Source organism: Schistocerca nitens, chromosome 5 (genome assembly GCF_023898315.1).
Source record: "Schistocerca nitens isolate TAMUIC-IGC-003100 chromosome 5, iqSchNite1.1, whole genome shotgun sequence".
Classification (NCBI taxonomy): Eukaryota; Metazoa; Arthropoda; class Insecta; order Orthoptera; family Acrididae; genus Schistocerca; species Schistocerca nitens.
Window position 1 is genome coordinate 495,738,677 of NC_064618.1, and position 27,179 is coordinate 495,765,855.

General features: G+C 41.5%; 1 protein-coding gene across 1 annotated transcript in view; it reads left to right on the forward strand.

The window, feature by feature from the left end:
• The window catches only part of LOC126259998 (kinesin-like protein KIF18A), a 167,367-nt gene that overhangs the window by 8,440 nt on the left and 131,748 nt on the right, over positions 1-27,179 (forward strand). Inside the window, exons 3-6 of the mRNA XM_049957150.1 lie at positions 8,983-9,218; positions 14,086-14,243; positions 15,576-15,791; positions 21,726-21,882. Coding sequence (XP_049813107.1) covers positions 8,983-9,218; positions 14,086-14,243; positions 15,576-15,791; positions 21,726-21,882 — 767 coding nt within the window. The remainder of the gene's footprint in view (positions 1-8,982; positions 9,219-14,085; positions 14,244-15,575; positions 15,792-21,725; positions 21,883-27,179) is intronic.

The following is a 27,179-nucleotide window of genomic DNA, read 5'->3' on the forward strand; positions in this document are numbered from 1 at the left end:
TGGAGGACAGGCATCCTCCGCACACTGTTCTCTTGGGGCTTTCGAGGCCGGCTGCCCCTTTTTCTTCGCGAATTTATGGCAGAGCGCACATTTAGGGTGCGGGTGAACACTACTCTCTCCCGCACTTTCTCCCAAGAAAACGGGGTGCCCCAGGGCTCCGTGTTGAGTGTTGTACTGTTTGCCATCGCTATAAATCCAATTATGGATTGTCTCCTTCCTGATGTCTCGGGCTCCCTCTTTGTGGACGAATTTGCGATCTACTACAGCTCTCAACGGACCAGCCTTCTTGAACGACGTCTTCAAGGATGTCTCGATCGCCTCCACTCTTGGAGCCTCGAAACCGGCTTCCGTTTTTCTCCCAGTAAGACCGTTTGTATTAATTTTTGGCGACGTAAGGAGTTTCTTCCGCCCTCCTTACATCTAGGTCCTGTCAACCTTCCGTTTTCAGACGTCACTAAATTCTTGGGTCTTATGTTTGACAGAAAACTGTGCTGGTCCTCCCACGTTTCCTATCTTTCGGCTCGCTGTCTGCGAACGCTCAACACCCTCCGTGTCCTGAATGGTACCTCCTGGGAGCGGACCGAGTGGTCCTTCTCCGCCTCTATCGCGCCTTAGTGCGCTCGAAATTGGACTATGGAAGCATAGTCTACTCCTCTGCTCGGCCGTCTATTCTTCGGCGTCTCGACTCTATCCACCACCGTGGATTACGTTTAGTGTCTGGAGCTTTTTACACTAGCCCTGTGGAAAGCCTTTATGCTGAGACTGCTGAACCTCCGCTGTCCAATCGGCGAGCGGTCCTTCTGAGCCGTTATGCTAGCCATCTGTCTTCCATGCCTGCTAATCTAGCCCATGACCCTTTTTTCGACGCCTCCTTTGATGTAGGGTATGCAGGCCGCTCCTCCTCCCTACTACCCCCGGGAGTCCGTTTCCGTCAACTGCTCCATTCTCTTTCCTTCCGCTTTCCTAAAACCTTCTTGACAACTTGGGGTACAGCACCGCCTTGGCTCCGTCCCCGGATCTGTCTGCTCCGTGATCTTTGTCAATTTCCCAAGGATGGTACATCTTCACTTGTTTATCGTCGGGCATTTGCTGCTCTATGTGCACAAATGACGGACGCCACCTTTATTTACACCGACGGCTCGAAAACATCGTTGGGTGTAGGGAGTGCCTATATTGTTGGCGACGCCCCAAATCACTTTCGGCTTCCCGACCAGTGTTCGGTTTATACTGCGGAGCTTTTCGCTGTTCTCCAGGCTGTCCACTACATCCGCCGCCATCAGCGGATACAGTACGTAATCTGCTCAGATTCTCTCAGCTCTCTCCTCAGTCTCCAAGCTCTTTACCCTGTGCACCCTCTGGTCCACCGGATTCAGGACTGTCTGCGCTTGCTCCACCTGGGGGGCGTCTCGGTGGCGTTCCTCTGGCTCCCGGGACACGCTGGTATCTGTGGGGAATGAGGCGGCTGATATAGCAGCCAAGGCTGCAGTTTCTCTTCCTCGGCCAGCTATTCAGTCGCTTCCCTTCACCGATCTACGGAGCGGTTTATGTCGCAAAGTTGCTCATTTATGGCATGCGCATTGGTCAACACTTCCCCGAAATAAATTGCGGGAAGTGAAAGCCCTTCCTTGCGCTTGGACCTCTTCCTCCCGAACGCGTCGTCGGGAGGAGGTAATTTTAGCTAGACTCCGGATAGGGCACTGTCTTTTTAGCCATCAACATCTTTTAAGCGGCGATCCTCCCCCACTCTGTCCCCACTGCTCTCAGCTGTGGACGGTAAGACACCTTTTAATTGAATGCCCCTATTTTAATCCGTTACGCTTCCGTCTACAGCTATCGCCTGATCTATCGTCGATTTTAGCAGATGACACGCGCTCAGCCGACCGCGTTCTCCAGTTTATTAGCGACAGTGAAATGACGTCAGTCATTTGAAGTTTTATCGGGGACCATCAACCCCTCTCTGTAGTGGACTTTTAAGCCTTGTTTCTGCTTTTAGTGTCTCCAATTATTTGAGTTTCGTTCCCATTTTTGGTGTTTTCCATTTTCAGTTTTTATTATTTCCTCAGTCACGGACCAGGCGCTAATGACCATAGCAGTTTTGCGCCCTAAAACCACAAAAGAAAAAAAAAAACCCTATTTGATGGTTGGGGACTTCAATGCCCACCACCCGCTTTGGGGATCTTCACATCCTTGTCCACGTGGCTCACTATTGCTATACGTCTTCCACCAAGCGGATCTAGTTTGCATCAACACTGGGGTCCCTTCATTTTTGTATGCCTCCACGACAAATTTCTCTCATTTGGACCTTTCGGTCAGTACTGTTCCGCTAGCTCGGCGCTTCGAATGGTTCACCCTTGATGATACACACTCGAGTGACCACTTTCCATGTGTCCTTAGGCTGCAGCCTCAACTGCCATATATGCGCCCGCGACGCTGGAAGTTTGCCCAAGCCGATTGGACACTTTTTTCGTCTCTAGCGACATTTGATGACCGTCACTTTCCTAGCATCGACGATGAGGTCACACATCTTACCGACGTTATTCTTACAGCTGCGGAACGTTCAATACCACGCACCTCCGAATTGCCCTGGCGCCCCCCAGTTCCTTGGTGGAACGAGGTATGCCGTGATGCACTACGTGATGCTCTTCGCGTTTTCCACCACCATCCTACTTTGGTCAACTGTATCCGCTATAAGCAGTTCCGTGCGCGATGCCGTCGCGTCATCCGCGATAGCAAGAAGGCGAGCTGGAAATTCTTTACTAGCTCATTTAACAACTTCACTCCCTCCTCGGAAGTTTGGAGTCGAATTTCATGGTTATCTGGCGCGCCTAGTTTCTCCCCGGTCTCTGGGCTCACTGTTGCGCGTGATACGTTAGTGGACCCCGTCGCAATTCCTAACTCCTTGGGTAAACACTTTGCTGAGATTTCGAGCTCTTCAAATTACCTGCCAGCGTTTCTCCCAAAGAAACGTGCAGCGGAAGTGCAACCTCTTGCTTTCTTCTCTCAAAATCGCGAAAGCTATAATACTGTTTTCTCCATGCGGGAACTCCAACATGTACTCTCTTCTTCTCGCTCGTCCGCCCAAGGACCGGATGGTATCAACATCCAAATGTTGCTGCATTTATCAACCCATAGTCTGCGTTACCTCCTTCGCATTTATAATCGAATTTGGACCGACAGTACTTTTCCCAGACGATGGCGGGAAGCTATCGTTGTTCCTGTTCTGAAACCTGGAAAGGACAAACATATCCCCTCTAGCTATCGCCCCATTTCTCTCACGGGTAGCGTATGTAAGGTTTTGGAGCGTATGGTGAATTGCCGTTTAGCTTGGTGGCTGGAGTCCCGCAGTCTTTTAACACCTGCCCAATGCGGTTTACGAAAGCATCGTTCTGCAGTTGACCATCTTGTTTCTCTCTCCACTTATATCATGAACACTTTTCTCCGGAAACACCAAACAGTAGCAATATTTTTTTATCTGGAGAGAGCATACGATACCTGTTGGAGGACAGGCATCCTCCGCACACTGTTCTCTTGGGGCTTTTGAGGTCGGCTGCCACTATTTCTTCTCGAATTTATGGCAGAGCACACATTTAGAGTGCGGGTGATTACTACTCTCTCCCGTACTTTCTCCCAAGAAAACGGGGTACCCCAGGGCTCCATGCTAAGTGTTGTACTGTTTGCCATTGCCATAAATCCAATTATGGACTGTCTCCTTCCCGATGTCTCAGGCTCCCTCTTTGTGGATGATTTTGCGATCTACTACAGCTCTCAGCGGACCAGCCTTCTGGAACGACATCTTCAAGGCTGTCTCGATCGCCTCCACTCTTGGAGCATCGAAACAGGCTTCCGCTTTTCTCCCAGTAAGACCGTTTGTGCTAATTTTTGGCGTCGTATGGAGTTCCTTCCACCCTCCTTACATCTAGGACCTGTCAACCTTCCGTTTTCGGACGTCGCTAAATTCTTGGGTCTTACGTTTGACAGAAAACTGTGCTGGTCCTCCCACATTTCCTATCTTTCGGCTCGCTGTCTGCGATCCCTCAACACCCTCCGTGTCCTGAATGGTACCTCCTGGGGAGCGGACCGAGTGGTCCTTCTCCGCCTCTATTGCACCTTAGTGCGCTCGAAATTGGACTATGGAAGCATAGTTTACTCCTCTGCTCGGCCGTCTATTCTTCGTCGTCTCGACTCAATCCACCACCGTGGATTACGTTTAGTGTCTGGAGCTTTTTACACCAGCCCTGTGGAAAGCCTTTATGCTGAGACTGCTGAACCTCCGCTGTCCAATCGGTGAGCAGTTCATCTGAGTCGTTAGGCTAACCATCTGTCTTCCATGCCTGCTAATCCAGCCCATGACATTTTTTTCGACGCCTCCTTTGATGTAGGGTATGCAGGCCGCCCCTCCTCCCTACTACCACCGGGAGTCCGCTTCCGTCAACTGCTCCATTCTCTTTCCTTTCGCTTTCCTAAAACCTTGACAACTTGGGGTACAGCACCGCCTTGGCTCCGTCGCCGGATCTGCCTGCTCCGTGACCTTTGTCAATTTCCCAAGGATGGTAACCTTTCACTTGTTTATCGTCGGGCATTTGCTGCTCTATGTGCACAAATGAAGGAAGCCACATTTATTTACACTGATGGCTCGAAAACATCGTTAGGTGTAGGGAGTGCCTATATTGTTGGCGACACCCCAAATCAGTTTCGGCTTCCTGATCAGTGTTCGGTTTATACTGCGGAGCTTTACGCTGTTCTCCAGGCTGTCCACTACATCCGCCGCCATCAGCGGATACAGTATGTTATCTGCTCAGATTCTCTCATCTCTCTCCTCAGTCTCCAAGCTCTTTACCCTGTCCACCCTCTGGTCCACCGGATTCAGGACTGTCTGCGCTTGCGCCACCTGGGGGGCGTCTCGGTGGCGTTCCTCTGGCTCCCGGGACACGTTGGTATCTGTGGAAATGAGGCGGCCGATATAGCGGCCAAGGCTGCAGTCTCTCTTCTTCGGCCAGCTATTCAATCGATTCCCTTTGCCGATCTACGGAGCGTTTTATGTCGTCGAGTTGTTCTTTTATGGCACGCACATTGGTCGACACTTCCCCATAATAAATTGCGGGGCGTGAAAGCTCTTCCTTGTGCTTGGACCTCTTCCTCCCGAACGCGTCGTCGGGAGGAGGTAATTTTAACTAGACTCCGGATAGGGCACTGTCTTTTTAGCCATCAACATCTTTTAAGCGGCAATCCTCCCCCACTCTGTCCCCACTGCTCTCAGCTGTGGACGGTAAGACACCTTTTAGTTGAGTGCCCCTATTTTACTCCATTATGCGCCCGTCTACAGCTGTTGCCTGATATATCGTCAATTTTAACAGATGATACGCGCTCGGCCGATCACGTTCTCGAGTTTATTAGTGCCAGTGAAATGACGTCAGTCATTTGAAGCTTTTTTTGGGGACCACCAACCCCTTTCTGTAGTGGATTTTTAAGCCTTCCTTCTGCTTTTAGTTTCTCCAATTTTTTGAGTTTCATTCCCATTTCATTTTCGGTTTTTATTGTTTCCTAAGTCACGGACCGGGCGCTAATGACCATAGCAGTTTTGCGCCCAAAAAAAAAAAGAAAAAAAAGTCTCGGCCAACCTCAGACTTAACTATCACACAGTGTAGGGCTCTGCCTGTGCTGTGAACTGAGATAAACTATTTCACCAGGAAGGTCGGGATGCATGCTTTTTTTGTAGTGTCTGGTACACCAAAACTTCAAGTTAATAAATGGTGTTGGTAAGCAAAATTTAGTTGAAGTCATACTGAGCAATTGGTTTACCATCATTGGCATCTAATATAAATTATGTGCAATTCCTGTAACAGTATTGTGACACATGAATGAGCATACAGTGCCCAGGGATAAACGAGATGGAGGCATTATAGTAACAAATTAATTTTATAAGTAATTTGTGTGGTGACCTGTAGAAAGTGCACTAAAGTAGATATATGTACTCTAGACATTATGAGTAAGAACACTAATGATATCATTGATGAATATTTTGTTATGTTCTTTTAGCTTGAATACATTTGGCTTCATTGTGGATCAGCAATATTATAGAACTACAGAACTACTTGGAAAGGGAGAAGTTCTCGTAAACTTAGGTTTTATTTTAAATTACTCATGTTTTGCTGGATACTGGTGGAATCATAATGTATGCAAACATTTCTCGACAATATAATTGCTTAGATTTGAGAATTATTGAATTTGGACATGGTATGGTTGCCTTAACCAATAGTGCCAGTTCTGACTTCATCCTTGAAAAGGACAACTAGAGTAGAAAATGCAAAGCTTACATTCTTCCCCAAGGACTAGCTCCTTCATTGTTGTATCTTTATCCATACCTTGAAATCTTCTAACAAAAATGCAAATGTTCATTGAAATCATTCTCATTCAATTTCTGGAACAGGTAGCTTTTATTATTGAAATGTCTACTAGGTTTGGGTGTATAGTGTTGACCTAATTCAAATAATAGTAAGCCTAATACCTCAGCTTGTTGTTGAAGGAAAGTAATACACTCCTGGAAATTGAAATAAGAACACCGTGAATTCATTGTCCCAGGAAGGGGAAACTTTATTGACACATTCCTGGGGTCAGATACATCACATGATCACACTGACAGAACCACAGGCACATAGACACAGGCAACAGAGCATGCACAATGTCGGCACTAGTACAGTGTATATCCACCTTTCGCAGCAATGCAGGCTGCTATTCTCCCATGGAGACGATCGTAGAGATGCTGGATGTAGTCCTGTGGAACGGCTTGCCATGCCATTTCCACCTGGCGCCTCAGTTGGACCAGCGTTCGTGCTGGACGTGCAGACCGCGTGAGACGACGCTTCATCCAGTCCCAAACATGCTCAATGGGGGACAGATCCGGAGATCTTGCTGGCCAGGGTAGTTGACTTACACCTTCTAGAGCACGTTGGGTGGCACGGGATACATGCGGACGTGCATTGTCCTGTTGGAACAGCAAGTTCCCTTGCCGGTCTAGGCATGGTAGAACGATGGGTTCGATGACGGTTTGGATGTACCGTGCACTATTCAGTGTCCCCTCGACGATCACCAGTGGTTTACGGCCAGTGTAGGAGATCGCTCCCCACACCATGATGCCGGGTGTTGGCCCTGTGTGCCTCGGTCGTATGCAGTCCTGATTGTGGCGCTCACCTGCACGGCGCCAAACACGCATACGACCATCATTGGCACCAAGGCAGAAGCGACTCTCATCGCTGAAGACGACACGTCTCCATTCGTCCCTCCATTTACGCCTGTCGCGACACCTCTGGAGGCGGGCTGCACGATGTTGAGGCGTGAGCGGAAGACGGCCTAACGGTGTGCGGGACTGTAGCCCAGCTTCATGGAGACGGTTGCGAATGGTCCTCGCCGATACCCCAGGAGCAACAGTGTCCCTAATTTGCTGGGAAGTGGCGGTGTGGTCCCCTACGGCACTGCGTAGGATCCTACGGTCTTGGCGTGCATCCGTGCGTCGCTGCGGTCCGGTCCCAGGTCGACGGGCACGTGCACCTTCCGCCGACCACTGGCGACAACATCGATGTACTGTGGAGACCTCACGCCCCACGTGTTGAGCAATTCGGCGGTACGTCCACCCGGCCTCCCGCATGCCCACTATACGCCCTCGCTCAAAGTCCGTCAACTGCACATACAGTTCACGTCCACGCTGTCGCGGCATGCTACCAGTGTTAAAGACTGCGATGGAGCTCCGTATGCCACGGCAAACTGGCTGACACTGACGGCGGCGGTGCACAAATGCTGCGCAGCTAGCGCCATTCGACGGCCAACACCGCGGTTCCTGGTGTGTCCGCTGTGCCGTGCGTGTGATCATTGCTTGTACAGCCCTCTCGCAGTGTCCGGAGCAAGTATGGTGGGTCTGACACACCGGTGTCAATGTGTTCTTTTTTCCATTTCCAGGAGTGTATTATGGTTTGCTGTTAAACCCTCGTAGCTCTTTCATAGTATGTCCTTCATTTTCTCAGGAATTCATCCTTTCTCAGTCTTGAAATGTAAACCACTGTTTGTGAACATAAATATGAAAGCATTTTTTGTTTTAAGAATGAAACAAAATGGATGTTTTGAAGTATTATGATAATCTCAGTATAGCAAAGCAATTATTATTTCTTAAAATTTGTACAACATATGACCTATGCATTGAAAGAGTATTTTTTTTGTTTACTATATGGGTGCATATCATACAATGAAACAAATTCAGACAGTATAAGGGCCAAACATCATTCTGATCTGTTATGGACTGAACCTTCAGATACTTTGTCATCAACCATTTTATATAGATTCCTGGTTAAAGGCCTCCTCCAGCCAATAATGTTTATACTTGTACCTGTTTTCTGTTCACCTCTCCCCTACTTTCCATTGACATTATCTCCCTTTGTACCTTTATTATTTTCTATTAGTACACATGTTGTAAATATTATGCTTTTTACTTTGAGTAACAGTCAGATTGTTTGGAATGATGTATGTGGTTTTAATTAAATGTTGCTAACTGGATAGTCTTGAGTGTCAGTGTTTGTACTCAAGTTGTCATTGTCATTTGTAATCTGAATTGTGGGATATGGTAGTCATAAAATTTGATAATTCCTCAGATTTCAGTATTGAACTGTGTTGTTAATGACTTGCTCCTAGTGGCATATGCAGGCAGGTTTTTCCAATTTGTAAATAAATTTAGTGCTATGGATAAAGGCTAAAACCATAAATATTTTGCCATGCTGATTCTACAGTACTTTTTTATTTATCTTCTATGGTTACTAATGTAACTTTTACAATTAAATGTAAAAATTTGGGAACTTAAATAACTTTGCTTCTTTGTTGTATACTCTTTTTTACGGCAAGTAAATGGCAGTCTTAGTGCAGTGAAAGTAGGACATTTGTCTCTTGGTATACAGTCTTTGTTATTGTATTATTTCATTTGCAAAATCTTTCACTTTACAGATCCATCATCCAGATAGTCGATGACAAGATGCTTGTTTTTGACCCTAAAATTGACGAACCTTCATTCTTTTACCATGGCGTCAAACAAAACTGCAGGGATCTGTTAAAGAAACAAAATAAAGACACTACCTACATTTTTGATAAAGTCTTTGGTTTCACATCAACAAATAAAGAAGTATTCGAAGGCAGCACGAAAGAAATGATAAAGACTTTGTTGAGTGGTTATAATTGCTCAGGTATGAATATGTGAAAGTTTCCACAGTTAAGGGAGCATTACTGCTCTTATTAACTTGTGGAATGTTTCTTGCAAAGCTTGAATATTCAAGAAGTATTTTTAGTAAACCACTCTTGAATGTATCTTAGAGGAATAGTTAAAATCATATTCATTGTAAAAATTTCATGAAACAATATCTTGGTCCCTTAGAAAATGTTAAATGTAATACTAATCCATAAGTGTATGTTGCAGTTTTGTGTTACATATACATTTTTAGTATTATAAGTTATGCAACAGATTAGTTTGTATTTATTATGTTTCGGCAGATGGTTTGTCTTAGGTCCTTACCTTATGGTGTGTAACTGCTGGAAAAGTCATAAATCCTCTGGTGAATATTGTTCTAATACACTCTCTTTAGTTACAAAGGAGCTTAAATTTTGTCTGTATCAGCTATTTGACAGGCACTGCTGGATAATTATTTCATCTGGACTGTTCCATGCTTGTGTGGTCTTCAGCAATACACATACATGGCTGTCGTGCATTTTTTTAAATGTCATTTACCTTCCTCCATTGAATCATCACCACCGCCACTTTCTTTCAGAATCCAGCAGAGACACGGTACAGAGACCAGTAGTAAGCTTTTCATTCCACACTAATCAAATACGTAGCTTTCAAATCCCTATTAGTCTACCACTTGCTCACATTGTTACTCAATTGCTGTGTTCTTTTGCTGCCTGTCCACTTATCTTGAATTGACCCAAATGCAGGAAATCATAAACTGCTGATTTAACTTAATTATTAATTTGCACAATTTTTCAGTGTGCTGTTTATACATTATTTTAGTGTTACTAAAATTTTCAGGCCTGCTCGTAAACTTACTGTATCAACTTCTTCCTTTTGTTGTTAAACTTTATCTGTACTAGAGGCAAGAAAAGAGTTCCTCCTACAGTGTTGTCAGGGAAATGAATGTGGTGCAAGGTATGTTCCATTATCACATTCTCCTTTGTTTTCCTTGTTTCCAGATCTGAGAATGCCCTCTCTGGTGGATAATAGTTTTGGTGATATCTCGACTCCATGTCTGTCTCCTCGTTCAGTCCCAGATTATGGACTTCGGAAACAACTGTGCAATTTCTGTGTGTTACTTTTCACCCAGCTTTAGCAACTTTCACTGAAACACCGTCTGCACAAACCTGTCCTTTCTTCATATCTTGAGTAACTTACACGTTATGTACCATCATTGATATTGTATATGATTCATTTTTTGAACTGTACAAATATTCAAAGGAATCTTAGAGTGCTTGTACAATTTTCTGTGTTATTGTGTCGTCTGCCACTGCAACTGATGAAATGTGACATCTACCCAACATACGTGTTTTGTTTTTTGTGTGCTCATGTTACTTTTTCATTGTATCTTCTTACACTCTTTCTAAAAAATATAGAATTAGACCTTAATTCAATGTATTCTATCATGTTCTTATTGTTTGCTTGAAATTCTTATCTTTTCATTAACAGTTGCTTAGTTCCAGTCTTTTCTTTGTTCCTGCTACATACACTGATGGTCATTAGAACTGCAACACTGGAAAGGATAGTAAATAATGAAAAATGTTGCTTACTGTTCATATGTACTATAGCAGGAAGGCTACATGATGAATTTGTAGATGATTTGGTGCTAGAAGTTGTATGAAATGTAGTACAGAGCTAGCTCCTCTGGCAACAGCAACAATGGCTCAGCCTGGCTAGGCATAGTCTATTTCATCTTGAATAACACAGTTATGTCAATTCACACTACATCAGCTCTTTGTCAGAGTCCAATCATAGTGGCTACCAAATGGTCTTGCCAGCCTCTCAGCAGCGTGTGACTACATGCTTTAAATGAGTGAGAGGTTTGAAGAATGTAGTGGCCAGGGTTACTGTCAAACATCCGCACTGAATTAGGTCAGGGGAGCATGGGCAGTGTGTGGTTGTGCATTATCTTGGTGAAATACAGTGTCGTGGAGAGCTTTGAAGATAGGGTACAGCCAATGGGCTTACTTAAATCATAAGAATTTAACGGCTGCTGCCCAAATTATGTTTTATGTGAACCAGGGGTGATTGTACTATGTACACAATGTCTGCCCTTACCAACATGTCATGGCGGTGGCGGCGGCAATTGAAATCTGGAAAAGTTAATTATCCTTGGAGCCTCCACACATGGTTATGTCCATCTTGATGCTGAACACAGAATCAAGACTTGTCTGAAAAGACAATGTGGTACCACTTCTGTGTGTAGTGCTGTCATTGGTCACACCACTGCTACAACATGGGTCACTGTGCTGACTGCCCCTGATGCTTCAGACATAATCACACTGCCCATATGCATATTGTTATTGTTGAAAACAAGCAGATTTCCTGTTTTGAGGTATTTGATATGGCTGTATGATCCTGCATGATTGAGTGGAATACATTATCGGTACACTAAGAGGGTTAGTAGTGCAGACGCACTGAAATTCTAGATGTTGTTGTGTATGGCTTCTTGAAGTTGTTGATTCCATATTTGCGAGACTGTTATGGGATCCTGAACAATGTGACCAGCCATATTGCACATTGATAAACTACAGTTTTGGTATGCTGTGTTTGTGTTGCTGCCATCTCTGCTACCTGCTGTCAGGAACTTGAATGGACCCACAGTTATGCTTTGCCTGTCATAAGAGGTGACTAAAAGGAATCTTGTACCTAGTGAACCTTTTACATTGACGAGTTGGTCATTATTAGGACACCAATCCCTCTTAACTCATTTTACAGTCTTTTCCTTAGTTTTTTGCCTTAATTACTTACAGTCCTCTTTTAGGTTTTGCTACCACTTCTCGAAATGTCACACAAGTGTGGGCCATTAGGGGAAGGTGCATAATCTATCCATCATGCACTGTGATCTTCTGCACCAACTATTAGGGTGGATTTATGTTTTCACCTGAAATCTAGTGCGGTAACCAATCCTCCATTTTTGAACAGTTGGAGGGGGTGGCATCATTTACCCTTATGGTCGTAGCCCCCGATGATGATGCAGTGATCACACTGGTGATACTGAGCGTCCTCAAATGTGCCAAAGAGTAGGTGCCTGTACACTCTAGAGCCCCAGGATTCTGGGCGATATCTACTATGCCAGATAGCCTTTGCTGTTATGGGATTTTGCCTTTGGTTTTACTGCTTCGTACACAATGGTGAGAGAGGTGGGCTACAGAGTGGTGTGGCAACTGTTGTCATAAGAAAGCTGGATGGGAGCAGAAATGATTAGCAAAAGAGTTAACATAGTAAAAAGAAGATTTACTTAACTTGTATTTCTCCAAGCATACGAAGACTCATTACACATAATGCAACAAGAAATAGTCCAGCTCTCAATGTCAACAAGGAAGTGTTCTCTGAAAGTGGTTCTCTGAACTAAAGAAATGGTGTCGAGACCATGACTAGACAACCATCTGCGTAACGTGGCTTAACGAGGCGGTGGCAAGGGTGAGTCTGCTGCCACGAACCAGCTTCTATCGTGGCAGCAGAGGGCGCTTGTGGTATAGAGCTGCTGGCGTAATGGGTGCACACCATTGTATCTGCCAACTCCGCACGATCGCTATGAGCATATCACGGAAACTTGAAATTTTGTTGCCAACTTTGATGCCTGTGGGGTGGTATTGATATAAAATACCACAGGTTTATCTGCAGTCTGCCTTTTTTTTAAGATACTAAATTTTTTGCTTAATTTAAACCCATATACCTCCTTATTTATAGATCAGTTCTTATAAATCACATTTCTAATATCCTGCCGAGAAGAGACTGTCTATTTCTGTATCTGTTTTTGCTCTGCATTGCAGTCCTACAGCAAATTAAAATTTGAAAGTTTGTTAGAACCATTACATCCTATACAGTTTCTTTGTTGTTTGATGAAATGTCTACAATTTTATTTTTGTGCTTTTTTTCTCAGGCTACATTCTTTTTTTCCCCAGCATAAAGGATTTACAACAAAGTAATAGCTCTGCACGGCAATTTCCTCCATCATAGGAGCTCCCTTATTTCTGATATCGAACTGAAGAATCTTTACTTAATTTATGGTCTTCTGCTTCAGATTAAACATTGTAATGTTGCTGTGTAGGATTTGTGATTATTAAATAGTGTCTGTACTTCTTCATTGAGATTTCCTACCTGCTGAACGGAATGTGAGCATATTGGTGCATATCCTGAGCTGTTTCCCATGGAATACCTTTTATTTTTAAATCAGTGTTGTTTTTTGCCAGTTTCTATCAGTATGTGTGACATTGTTGCAATTTGATTTTAACTATCAATTATACTAACTTATAGTTCAATCCCAGGCTCTACAATCTGTCACTAGGTAAAAAGTAATTGATGCAGTTGAGGTCTGTGTTGTTCCCTATTTCTTCAAACGTGATTGAGCAAGGCTCAGACACAGAAGTAGTTGGGAGTGCCCTGTGACCTGATGCCGTTGCCAGAATTCTGTCAATGCTTACTCCCAATGTTTTTTTTTTTCCTGTGTCTGACTGCTGATGTTTGCAAACTCTCTCATAGCGTTAAGGCATCAAACGAATCTGTCCTACCAAATCCTATAAAGTTTAGCAAGATACGTGAGTTGAGCTGAATCTCGCAAAAGTGAGCCAAATCTCTCAACTTATTCCAGTATCAAATAAGTTCAGTAAGTTGTTAAGTTTCCAATCCTGTCGTTCCGTAGTATTATCTGCGATTCTATAAACTTACTTGTTTCACTTCATGACATTGTTTTCATTAGGATGTTATTTTACCATATTTATTGGTAGTAAGTACATACCACTTGAAGTGTTAGTTTATGTGCTCAACATGCCTTTAGTTTCTTTGCAGGGGCTAATCACTGCTTTCTCTTTTTGAATCCACAGTGTTTGTTTATGGTGCCACAGGAGCTGGGAAAACATATACAATGCTTGGAAGTGCAGACAGTCCAGGAATTACTTACCTTACTATGGTTGAGCTTTATTCTGAGATGGAGAACTTGAAGGATGAGAAAACTTTCGATCTGTGTGTTTCTTATTTGGAGGTAAGCATAATGTAAAGTGCTAGTATTGTACGTAGAGAAAAAAATGTTATGTCAAATGAAGTCATTGCAATTGGTAAAACCAACTAAAATTTTGTGCAACTGTTAAGAAATGAAAAGCAAAACTGCGCTGTCTTATCTTATGGAGTACTGTTAAGACCTTGTATTTCCCATTGTAATTAGTCTTCCTGCATTGATGATCTTTTTAAAAAAATCTGTTGTCAGATGGTGTCAATTGAGCTTTATACACTGAGTGTAGGGACTAGAATTTCTACTGTAATTCTGAATTAGCATTTAATGTTTTATTCCCCTAAATGGAATTGGGGTTATACAAGAGCATTCTATGATCAAATTATACATCAGAAGTGCGTGACGAACCTCGTGTGAAGTAAGATATGCAGCATATACCAGGAAAAAAATTTTTTTTCATTTCTGTCTTTTACAGCATAAGAGTACCACTTAGTAGTAACCTTATCGTGGATAATAAGTGCTACAATATGTTTTTATCATCTTGATTGTGACTATATCATGTATTTTGAATTTGCAGCTTGTGTGTTGGAAATTAGCCTTGGAGAAGTATAGTGTTCATAGTGATCTTGACATTTTCTTAATAAGTAAAAACATTAAAGGTAATTTAGCGTGTTGTCCTGTATAATGTCACTTTTGCTGTTAATTACAATGCTATGAAAAGAAAGATTACTACTCATCATACAGACGAGGTGTTGAGTCACAGATAGGCACATGAAAAGACTGTTATACGTTTTAGCTTCTGGCCAGAAGGCCCTTTTTCTCCAGTAAAATAAACTGTTTCTGTCTGTCTGGCCACTGTGGCTGGATGGAGTCATAACTGTACCTGAGGGGAGCATCAATCCCGTGTTGATGGTGGGGATTATGAGGTGATGGGGATTGTGGGGAGGAGGGATGGCATTTGGGGTGGGGAAAGGTGTAATGCTACTTATGGGAGTATTGAGGGACATGGTTGTGACTGGGTAGGGCTGCTAGGTGCAGTCTGGAGGTTTCAGGGAAGGGAACTTCTTTAGTTTCCCACTGTCTTCCTCATCTCTCTCCCCCCCCCCCCTCCCTCCCCCCTCCCCTGCCAGACTGCACCTAGCAGCCATATGCTGTGTGTTTTGAGTTGTGCCTGTGTGTTTTCTACTTAAGAAGAAGGCTTTTTGGCCGAATGCTTAAATGAATAACATTCTTTACATTGTCTGTCTGCAAATCAACATCTCCTCTATATGGTGAGTAGCAATGTATCCTTTTCATAATATTGTTGTTGTTCCATCGCGGACTTTCCATTGTTGTTATTAATTATCTTTGACAAATTTATTGCAGGTATACAATGAAAATGTTAGAGATCTCTTGCAGCCTTCTGGTCCTCTCCATGTGCGAGAAGACAGTAGAGCAGGAGTTTCTGTAGCAGGCCTCAGAATGGAGACAATTGACAGTGCAGATAAATTACTTGCAATGTTAGCACAAGGAAACAAAAACAGGACACAACATCCAACTGATGCAAATTCAGAGTCGTCGCGATCACATGCCGTATTTCAGGTAATGGAGTCTGCAAAAGAAAAAGTGTTTTTGAAATTTTTTTTTTAATCATGGTACAGCTTTTTGCATATCTCCCTGTTTCACTTTTTATCTAGCTTTGAGTGCAAAAATTTAAAATTGTGCACTTCACAAAATTAAAACTACAGTAACAATAAATTAAGAGTTTTCAGTTTTAATGATTATGCACTTGCCTTGATTGCCTTTTTTTTAAAAGCTTCTCATGAGATGCATTTTGGGTTACCTAATTTGTGGTGTAAGAATACATTGTCAGATGAAATAGAGAAATGTAAATTACAATGAAGCAGTAAAGCTGAGTAATATACCTTTAACATCGTTAAACAGTATCTTGTTACCTGTCATTCCATTACATCAGTGTCTATCTGGTTCAGGCAGTAAAACATGTTATAAGGTAAATAATCTTTGCCACTAGCCAGTGTTAGTGACAGCAGGCATATCTGTAACATGGCAACACTTATAAGCACATGCACTATTTAACTTCAATTATATATTTTGATTTATTGGTGGAATACTAGAGAAATTCAATCAGTCTGCAAAGGAGATTGCTTACAAAACACACTTACAAACCACCTACAGTATTATTCAAGTGTATGGGATGCCAGCCAAATAGGACTAATGTGAGATGGTGACATTGATGGTCACAGGTTTTTGACCTCTGAGAAAGTGCCAGAGATATGTTGAAGAAATGTAAATGGCAGACACTTGAAGATAGATGCAAATCATCCCGAGAAATCCTACTTTCAAATTTTCAAGATCTGGTTTCAAGTGATGACTATGAATATGTACTAAAGGGGTGCTTTTATAAGTGTGGTAAAACAGCAAGATAAAATTTTGTAAACAACTCGTCATACTTCTCAAAAAAGTCTGCTTTGAGAGATATATACTTGGTCCCACAATCCTCCATCTTTTTGTCCCATCAGAAAAAAATAAACCTCATTGACTGCAATTATCACTTCCTCATTTGATGAAAATTTCTTCGCAGCAAGCCAAAGTTTCAAGTGTCACTTGGGTTTAAGTCTGGTGAATAGGGTGGATGAGGAACCAATTCAAAGCCCAATTCCTGCACTTCTACCATTGTTGTTGATTGTATAAGGGTTTGTACACCATCTTTGTGAAAAAGAACTTTTTTGCATGCCAACCTTAAGTTTTTTCCAGCCAATGCAAGTTTCAAACTATCAAACAATGAAGCATAGTAGGACCCACTAGTGGTTTTGTGTTTTTCCTTGTAATCTAAAAGGATTATTCCTTGGGAATCCCAAAAAAGTGACAGTCACCAGCTGACTAAATGGTCTACGCCTTCTTCGGTGCATTTCACAAGCCATTATCCATTGTTTCAACTGCTGTTTTGACTCTGACGTGTAATGATGGATCCAGGTTTCATCAGCAGTCACAAATCAGCACATAAAGTTCTGCAGATTGAGATTAAACGTTGGCAGATATTGTGCTGAATGTTGTACCAGATGTGCTTTTGGTTGACTGAGCAGTTGGGGCATCCACCTCGCACAAAGCTTCTTCATAGCAAGTCTCCTTGAGAGATATTATGTACTCGCTCAGTAGAAGTGCCTGCAGTCTCAGCAGTCTTACAAATTTTTATTTGGTGACCTTACGCTACCATATCATAGATTTTGGCAATGGTTTCCTTTGTGTTGACTCATGTGGATACGCAAAACACACTTAGTCTTCGGTGCTTCTCCAACCATGTTTAAATTCATTAATCCAAAAGTAAATGGTCTTCAGTGATTCTGCAGAGTCTGCATGAACTTCATCCAGCGCTGTTTCTTTGTGCGGCAGTCAATTTCTTCAAATGAAAATGTTTAATAACAACATGAAACTTTATTTCTACATTTTTCAATCTGTTGACCCACTGATGAATTCATGTGACTGTCAGCAATGAACTGTACACTGTTTAAATTCTTTATACAATTCTTGGGATAACCAAGCTTACCAGCCATGGAGACACTAAAAAAGTGTTCCATTCTTTCACGGAAATTTGCAAACTTATCAAACCATCCTCAAACAGTCCCCAGTGAATCACATCTGTGGGGATTGTGAGAAGATTGGATAATTTATATTGTGCACAGAGGCAATGGAAAGAGTCATTCTCCCTGTGCTCCATACATGTGTGGAACAGGAAGCTGTAACTTGTAAAGTGGGAAGTACCCTCTACCATGCACTTCAGTGGTTTGCAGAGTATGGATGTAATGTCAATTCCTTGAAGGGACCTTTTTTGTCCTCTGGGATAGTGATCTTAGACTCTGCTGTTTACCTCAGACAAATATGGCTACCGTATTTACTCGAATCTAAGCCGCACTTTTTTTCCTGTTTTTGTAATCCAAAAAACCGCCTGCGGCTTAGAATCGAGTGCAAAGTAAGCGGAAGTTCTGAAAAATGTTGGTAGGTGCCGCCACAACTAACTTCTGCCGTCGAATATATGTAGCGCTACGCAGGCATGCTTTGCAGGCACAAAAATAAATACTGGCGCCAAAACCTCTACGTCAGTAAATAAATTAAAAAAAAAAGTTGGAAGACGAGCTTTTTTTCTCCGCCACGTGTTTCGACCACTGCATTTTCATACATTATCCAACGGAGTAACTACAAATTCCGTTTTGTTCATCTTCGAATGCAGCAGCATTTCAGTGTACTACGAAAATCTGACTGGCAATACTGGGATGTTTGTCAATATGGCCAACTCTACATTCTGATTTCTGAATTTTTTTCCTACCTGTGAGAAGAGATGGTTGCTAATAGGAACTATTATGAATTGTGAATCACATGCAGTATTCTCTTTACCATAAGAATAATACGAATATAAACATGTTGCCATGTATTCTTTTGTGTTTGCTGCTATCTCATTTAAATCCTGTCTGCCTAATAAACTACGAAACTAGAGTGAGACAACAGCAAAGACGGAAGAATATACAGATCATGTCATGTTTATATTCGTATTATTCTTATGCCTAATAGTGATACAGTCAGAAATGAATCACGACAATTGACTAGATTTTTAAACCTAAGATGACTAAGTTCTGTGCAGAATTTAATGTACTAAAGAAGCGTCTGCAAAGATTTTCAAATGGAGAAAAATTTCCGCTAAATTCTCGTTCAGAACATCTTCTATCATATGCAGTCTATTATTTGGTTCTTGTTGATCATTATCAAAGAAAGCAGTATTGTAAGTAACAGCAAATAGCAGTCTCTCGCCATTGTTTCGCCAATATGACGATTCCTCGGTAGCGTGCACAAGAGCAAGCCATGCCGCGAGCGGCGACAGGTCGTAAACACTCATTATCAGAATGCGACAAACAATGCATGACACAGTACAGTAATGCATTTTCAGCTTAGAGTGACGTAAACACCTATAACAAAGATAACGGCACTTACCAGATCAAAGAAAAATAAGCAATCAATTCAAACCAGACGAACCATGTGAAAAAGGAAGGGTACCCGTATAAATACAGACGGAGCGCCTGACGCATAGCAATGGCTAACTGCTAAGCTTACGACTCGAACCAAACAACTGTAGCTTTATCGTCATTCATTCAACCTAAATTGTTTCATATTACAATGGACCAAAATTGTTTCGATTTGGAGGTGCGGCCTAAAACTTTTCTCTCCCCTTGAATTTCGAGTCTCAAATTTCAGGCGCGGCTTAGATTCGGGAAAATATTTTTCCTTGATTTCGAGTTTCATTTCTCAGGTGCGGCTTAGATTTGAGTGCGGCTTAGATTCGAGTAAATACGGTACTTATTATTTTCTCTAGTAAATTTACCTTTTTTGTTTTTTGGAATTTCCGGTGTATGCTTTCCAAACATTTATGGGAGTAAATTTGTTGCCAGTAGACAAACACAAATTTTAATAGTGTAGAAATACAAAATTAGACGTGTTGTGAACACCTGCTCAATGTGGGGTAGGACCACCTGAGGCTGTTACTAGGGAATCAATCCTCCCAAGGGTTGAAACAAATAAAGGCTAGACTGGGGTCACTGAGACTTTTATTCCTTGTAAAAAAATAAAATAAAATAAAAAAAAGGTGAGACTTTTATTCCTGATTAAAAAAAAAGTGCAGACTTCTTCAAAAATGCTGGAATATGGTGAATGGATCTTTATTATTTTTCCAGTACAGTCCCCACTGCTTGGGTAGTTGCATATGGAGTCCTGGAAAGACATACTATTTATACTTCACATTAATCAGAACATTCTTAGAAATTTGTATCTGTGGAGGTGCAGACGTTATCATAGAAGATGCAGTATGAAGCACAAAGAACATGGCCTGTGCCTCTCCTTCGTATGAAAAGTCAGTTAAAATACTTCCATAGACCTTTCCCATTATCTTTCTTTTCAATGAGAGAAGGGAACCACTGAAAACAGATATGCCCACCAAAATCATTAACCGTTTTCTGCCTAGTGTGACATATGTCACATAACATTCTACCATTTAGTCCGGTAGCTACGGTACCGCACAAAAAGAGGCTGCACTTCAGAAAACTGTAAAGAAATTCCAAGAACAATGTGCTGCAAATGTGATGTTGGTTTGTGCAAAGTGTTTTGTACCACATCACAGAAAATTAATGCTGTTGCCTAAACATAATGTAAATGGCATACACTGCTTTATTTTATTTACTGCCATGTATTTCACTTAAAATGTATGATCTACCTAGTGTGACATATGTTACACCTTCTTTTTCTTAAATTATTAATTGCTTTTTTTGTTTAGCTTGTTGCAGTACTTTTCAGTAATGGCAATGACAAATCTCTGATTTGTAAAATCCAGAAGTGAAAATTAATTCAGGCAGAAATGGGTTAAAATACCTCTTATCATTCTTCATAGGTGGAAGAAGGAATGCTGGATTACCTGGCTTCTCTAATATTCTTGTTTTGTCCAGTCCTTGTTAGTTTACTTTGGAACTGTGTAGCTAAAAGAATTTAGTGGAAGCATGTTAACGATAAAGTAGCCATATTAAGGCTGCACATAGTAAAGTTAAATGGTGTTCACATCTACCATTTTCTATATGATTTACAACATTACTTGAACCATAGATTGGCTCCGGAAGTCCAAAATTTTGCATTGATAGCCATTTTCCCTAATACACTAATCTGCAACAGAAAACTGTAGTTTCTTGGTATTAAAGGACACAGTTGCAGCACAGCTTTAAAGCCCAATCTATAAAATGTAGATGTTGATAATTGTTGTGTACCATTGATTAATGATAACAGTAAGCTTTCTATAAGGGAAAGCACAAAGAGCTTCCTGTGTTACACTCCATAACTAGTGTGCTATATAATGTTTCGTGATCGCTTGGTGGTGATCTGAAGAGCACTTTCTGAAAGCTTCTTTGTTAATCATAACTAAAGTGTGTGTCTAATAGCTTTTACTTAAAAGAAGAAATACTTTATGTAAAGTAAGGGAAAAGCAACACCCTCACCTATATCAGACTGACATGTGGCGTATACACACGTTACAGGAAACAATGATCATTAGCTTTTGATCTTTTTGTAGTCGAAAGTACACGCCTTCACACATGCAGCCATACAGATGTGTACGTGCTCTCTCTCTCTCTCTCTCTCTCTCTCTCTCTCTCTCTCTGTCTGTGTGTGTGTGTGTGTGTGTGTGTGTGTGTGTGTGTGTGTGTGTGTGTGTAAGTAAAATTTCATGCTAAATTTCTTTGAACATTAAATACTTTAAACAAAATATCGGTTTGCACAAAGGTTTTCACGGTACACTTCATCTATGACTTTAAACTAAAAAGTTTATGAAAAAAGATATTCTTGTGTGTGTGTGTGTGTGTGTGTGTGTGTGTGTGTGTGTGTGTGTGTGTGTGGTTTTTTTTTTTTTTTTAAATCTGATGGAAAAATGTGGAAGTAAAATTACTTTTGTATTAAGGTGGACTGATAAATAATGTTTTCTTGTATTTGCAGGTTCACATTCGAATGACTCATAGACTTAGCAGTCAGATTAGTTTGGTGAAACTGTCAATGGTGGACTTAGCAGGCTCTGAAAGAGGTAGTGCGACTGGTTGCACTGGAGCACGCTTTACAGAAGGAGCTAATATTAACAAATCTCTCCTAGCTCTAGGTAATAATTTTCAACTGTTTGTACAAAACTTTACAGTAGTTAATATTTGGGGTAGCTAGGTTGCTTTTCTTGTCGTTTACTTGTTTACTATAACATATAATGAAATATTGGTTTTGTTTATCTTGAACCAAAGGTGCCGATCAAATAAAAAAAAATCGCACATTGTGTAAAATGCTAATAGATTTTTGAGAAAAGTTGTTTAATCAAAACATTATCACCATCACCATATTTTGGAAGTTAGATCTATAACAGCTATAGTAAACGGAAAAAATCATCTTTCTTCCAAAGGAAAGAAGGAAGCCATTTATTGATGAGATTTTGGACAAAGTCAAGATTATAACCTGACACTGAGGACTATGGTTGAGTGAGGCTTATTGGCTATTTCTGTGCTATCTGTGTTATCTGTAGAAAGTGGCAATGACTGGGCAACAAGCACTGTACTTTCATGGCTCATCCAAGAATTTGGAGTTTGTCTGACTTGCATGATAGAAATCAATGTAGGAAACGATAGATTGCTACTTTCTGTAAAGAAGACACTTAAAGTTGCAGACAGGAACAATTAGACACTCACACATAGCCTTCAGCCACAGGCTCCATCAGCAAACATGCACACATGACCGCCGCCACCTTCATCTCTGGCCCAATATGCTGGAGCTGCCAGTTTTGTGTGTGTGTGTGTGTGTGTGTGTGTGTGTGTGTGTGTGTGTGTGTGTGTGTGTCTCTCTCTCTCTCTCTCTCTCTCTCTCTCTCTCTACTGACGAAGACTGTGGCCGAAAGCTATATTTGTGTGTCCTTTAATCGTGCCTGTCTGCAACTTGACTTGTCTTGTTTATGGTAAGTAGCAATATATCTTTCCCTACATTGTTGCATGATAGAAAAGTTGACAATGTGTCAGAACTGATAACAGAAGAAAATAAGAGGAGAGCCAGAAATGATTAGAAAGAATGCTGTCATTAGATATTAATTAGAAAGGGGATTCTGCAGCAAATGTTATGTACTTTCTTGAACCAGTGGCATCTCTAAGACACATTGGATTTAGGTACAATAGCATCTGCACCCTCTAAAATTTTCAGTCAATTTATTAGTTTAACACGGCTATAAGTTTTCTACAAATTGTTTCTTTAATGGCCTTTGTCACTTCTGGTATTTGGGATTGCACTATCTATATCTACACTCTGCAAAATACTGAGAGATGCATGGCAAAGAGTATGTCCCATTGTACCATTTATAAGGGTTTCTTCCCGTCCCATTCAAGTATGGAGTGCTAGAAGAATGATCGTTTGAATACCTCTGTGCCTGCAGTAATTATTCTAATCTTATTTTCATGATCCCTTTGTGAGCAATACATTGAGGACTGTAGTATACTTCTAGAGCCATAATTTAAAGCTGCTTCTTGAAAGTTTGGTGATAGACTTCCTCGGTAAAATTTACGCCTATTTTCAAAAGTCATCCATGTCAGTTTTGTGAATATCTCTGTGATGATGCTCTCCCACGAATCAAACTAACCTGTGACATTTGTGCTGACCTCTGTATACATTCACTATCCCCTGGTAGACCAGTTTGGTATGAGTCCCACACATCTGAGCAATATTCTAAAACCAGTTGCACGAGTGATTTGTAAACAATCTCCTTTGTAGACTGATTGCACTTCCCCAGTATTCCACCAATAAACAGTCTACCACCTGCTTTACCCACAACTAAGCCTATGTGATCATTCTATTTCATGTCCCTACAGGGTTAAACCCAAGTATTTGTATCAGTTGGCAAATTCCAACAGTGACTCATTGATTATAGTCATAGGATACTATGCTTTTTTGTTTTGTGAAGTGTACAATTTTACATTTCTGAATATTTAAAGTAAGCTGCCAATTCTTGCACCACTTTTAAAGCTCACCAACATCTGACTGTATATTTATGCAGCTTCTTTCAGGTAGTACTTCATTATACCTAACTGCATCACCTGCAAAAAGTCTGAAGTTACTATCAATATTGTCTGTAAGGTAATGGATATAGAACATGAACAGCAAGGATCCCAACACACTTCCCTGGGGCACACCTGAAGTTACTTCTACATGTGACGATGACTCTCCATCCAGGGTAACACACTGCATTCTCCCTTCCAAAAAGTCCTCAGTCCAGTCACAAATTTCACTTGATACCCCATATGATCGTACTTCCGACGATAAGCATAGGTGTGGTACTGAGTCAAATGCTTTTCGCAAATCAAGAAATACATCATCTGTCAGATTGCCTTCATCCAAAGCTTTCAGTATGTCATGTGAGAAGTGAGAGTTGGTTTTCACATGATCGATGTTTTCAAAATGCTTGCTGTTGGGCATTGAGAAGGTCACTGATAAGATACTTCATTATGTTTGAGCTCAGAATATGTTCTAAGATTCTACAAGGATTTTGGACTGTAGTTTTGTGCATCACTTCTACTACCCTTCTTGTAAACGGGTGCAACGTGTGCTTTTTTTTCCAAGAACTGGGCATGGTGTTTTGTTTAAGGGATCTATAATAGATTATAGTTAGAAGAGGGACTAACTCTGCCACAAATTTGGTGTAGAATCTGATAGGGATTCCATCAGGCCCTGAAGTTTGTTCATTTGCAGTGACTTCAGCTGTTTCTCAGCACCACTTACACCAATACTTACTTCATTCATCTTTTCAGTGGTATGAGGATTACATTGTGTCAATTCTTCTGGGGCTTTCTTTGTAAATGAGCATTTGAAAACAATTAAGCATTTCAGCTTTTTCTTTGCTGCCCTTTATTTCACTTCCCATCTTGTTCGCTAGGAGCTGGCACTAACTTGGTACCAGATCAGAATTTCTTTGGGTATTGTGAAATATTATTTGACATTATTCTGCTATGCTAGTCATTGAAGGCATCACACATTGCTCTCTTGACAGCCAACATCGTTCATGCAATATCTCACTATGTATAGCATGCTTTGTTTTACACCTTTTGTGCAGTAATATCTGTTTCTTTAGAAGTTTCTTTTCAGTGACTGTATACAATGTAGGGTCCCTCCCGTTATGAACTGTCCTACTGGGTACATGTCTATCCAGTGCATGGTCAACTGTTCTTTTAAACTTGGGCTGTAGTTCCTCTACATGTCCTGTGCTGAAAGTTTCAAGTTGCTCATTGAGATACGACACCTATTTTTTTATTTTATCGAGTTTATGTGTGTTGTATTTACAGTTTCTCTCCAGCACTGCTTGTTTGTGGCATTGGCTTCTTTTTGCCTATGGTATCCACTTATTTAAGTGTGATTACTTATCTGCAGACTGAAGAGGGTTGGTGTGGAAATCTGTGTGGATGCTGAAAACATATAGAATATCACATGTCATTTGCTCTTTCTTCACACTCCTTTGTTCTGTAAAGTCGCTGATGCACTTCATCAGTGTTGGGCTGTGAAATATAATGCTATGCAAAAATTTGACCTGATTAGTGAACATATTTTGAATTTGTAGAAATTGAATTCTGTATTGTAATGAAATAGACAACAGGATGGGGAAAAACTTGCAGCTGGCACTAGCTCACCAATATAAACAAATTTAATTTGATTATGCTGGGTGATATCAAATGTCATTTTAAGAAAACTGATACCCGTTGTTGGCTGCCCTATGCAGTTCTCTAACCCTACCTGTTTAAGTTGTTTCTTGCAATGAGAGCAAGAAGACAGCTATAAATATCAATGTAGAGTAATACCCGGATGTTTGAAGAGCACCAGGACAACGAAGGAGGAGATTTGTAGGTTATGTAGCAAAGGACCTAAATTTTTTAAAATTACTTTTAGTTAATGTAGGCAAATGTGACAAAATACTTTTAAGTTAGCAGCAGAGGACTGAAGTGTTGAGACAACATGTAATTCCACCTTTCACGCAACGACACATACTCTGCACAATAGGCTATAGGATGGACTAAAGTAACACATCAGGCAATCACCATCGACAGTTGCACCGAACATTTTATTTGATACCTTTAAACAAGAGAACTTGACAAATAAAACCGTCACTTATTAAAAACTACAACACCTCTAAAAATTACAACATGAAATTAATTAAAATATCGATCTACTATAATTGAAGGAATTCTAGTACCACCATCAATAGAATCCATTTCAGGCTATTAAACACACAGTAACAGGTCTCTCAGTAACTGGTAAGAATTTAGGAAACTCCTGATTTCAAAAATTATACACACTATTAGTTCAAACAGAAATGTAACAGTAATGTTACTACAATTCAGAGATAAATATGTATCCAGGTATATATAACAGAGGGAAACATTCCACGTGGAAAAATATATCTAAAAAGAAAGATGATGAGACTTACCAAACAAAAGCGCTGGCAGGTCGATAGACACACAAACAAACACAAATATACACACAAAATTCAAGCTTTCGCAACAAACGGTTGCTTCATCAGGAAAGAGGGAAGGAGAGGGAAAGACAAAAGGATGTGGGTTTTAAGGGAGAGGGTAAGGAGTCATTCCAATCCCGGGAGTGGAAAGACTTACCTTGGGGGGGAAGGACAGGTATACACAAGGCAAAGAGTTTGGGCAGAGATGTCATTCGAGGCGGAAGTACAGAGGCAAAGATGTTGTTGAAAGACAGGTGAGGTATGAGCGTGCGGCAAATTAAAATTAGCGGAGATTGAGGCCTGGCGGATAACGAGAAGAGAGGTTATACTGAAGGGCAAGTTCCCATCTCCGGAGTTCTGACTGGTGGGAAGTATCCAGATAACTCGGACGGTGTAACACTGCCAAGATGTGCTGGCCGTGCACCAAGGCATGTTTAGCCACAGGGTGATCCTCATTACCAACAAACACTGTCTGCCTGTGTCCATTCATGCGAATGGACAGTTTGTTGCTGGTCATTCCCACATAGAATGCATCACAGTGTAGGCAGGTCAGTTGGTAAATCACGTGGGTGCTTTCAAACGTGGCTCTGCCTTTGATTGTGTACACCTTCCGGGTTACAGGACTGGAGTAGGTGGTGGTGGGAGGGTGCATGGGACAGGTTTTACACCGCGGGCGGTTACAAGGGTAGGATCCAGAGGGTAGGGAAGGTGGTTTGGTGATTTCATAGGGATGAACTAAGAGGTTACGAAGGTTAGGTGGACGGTGGAAAGACACTCTTGGTGGAGTGGGGAGGATTTCATGAAGGATGGATCTCATTTCAGGGCAGGATTTGAGGAAGTCGTATCCCTGCTGGAGAGCCACATTCAGAGTCTGATCCAGTCCCGGAAAGTATCCTGTCACAAGTGGGGCACTTTGGGGTTCTTCTGTGGGA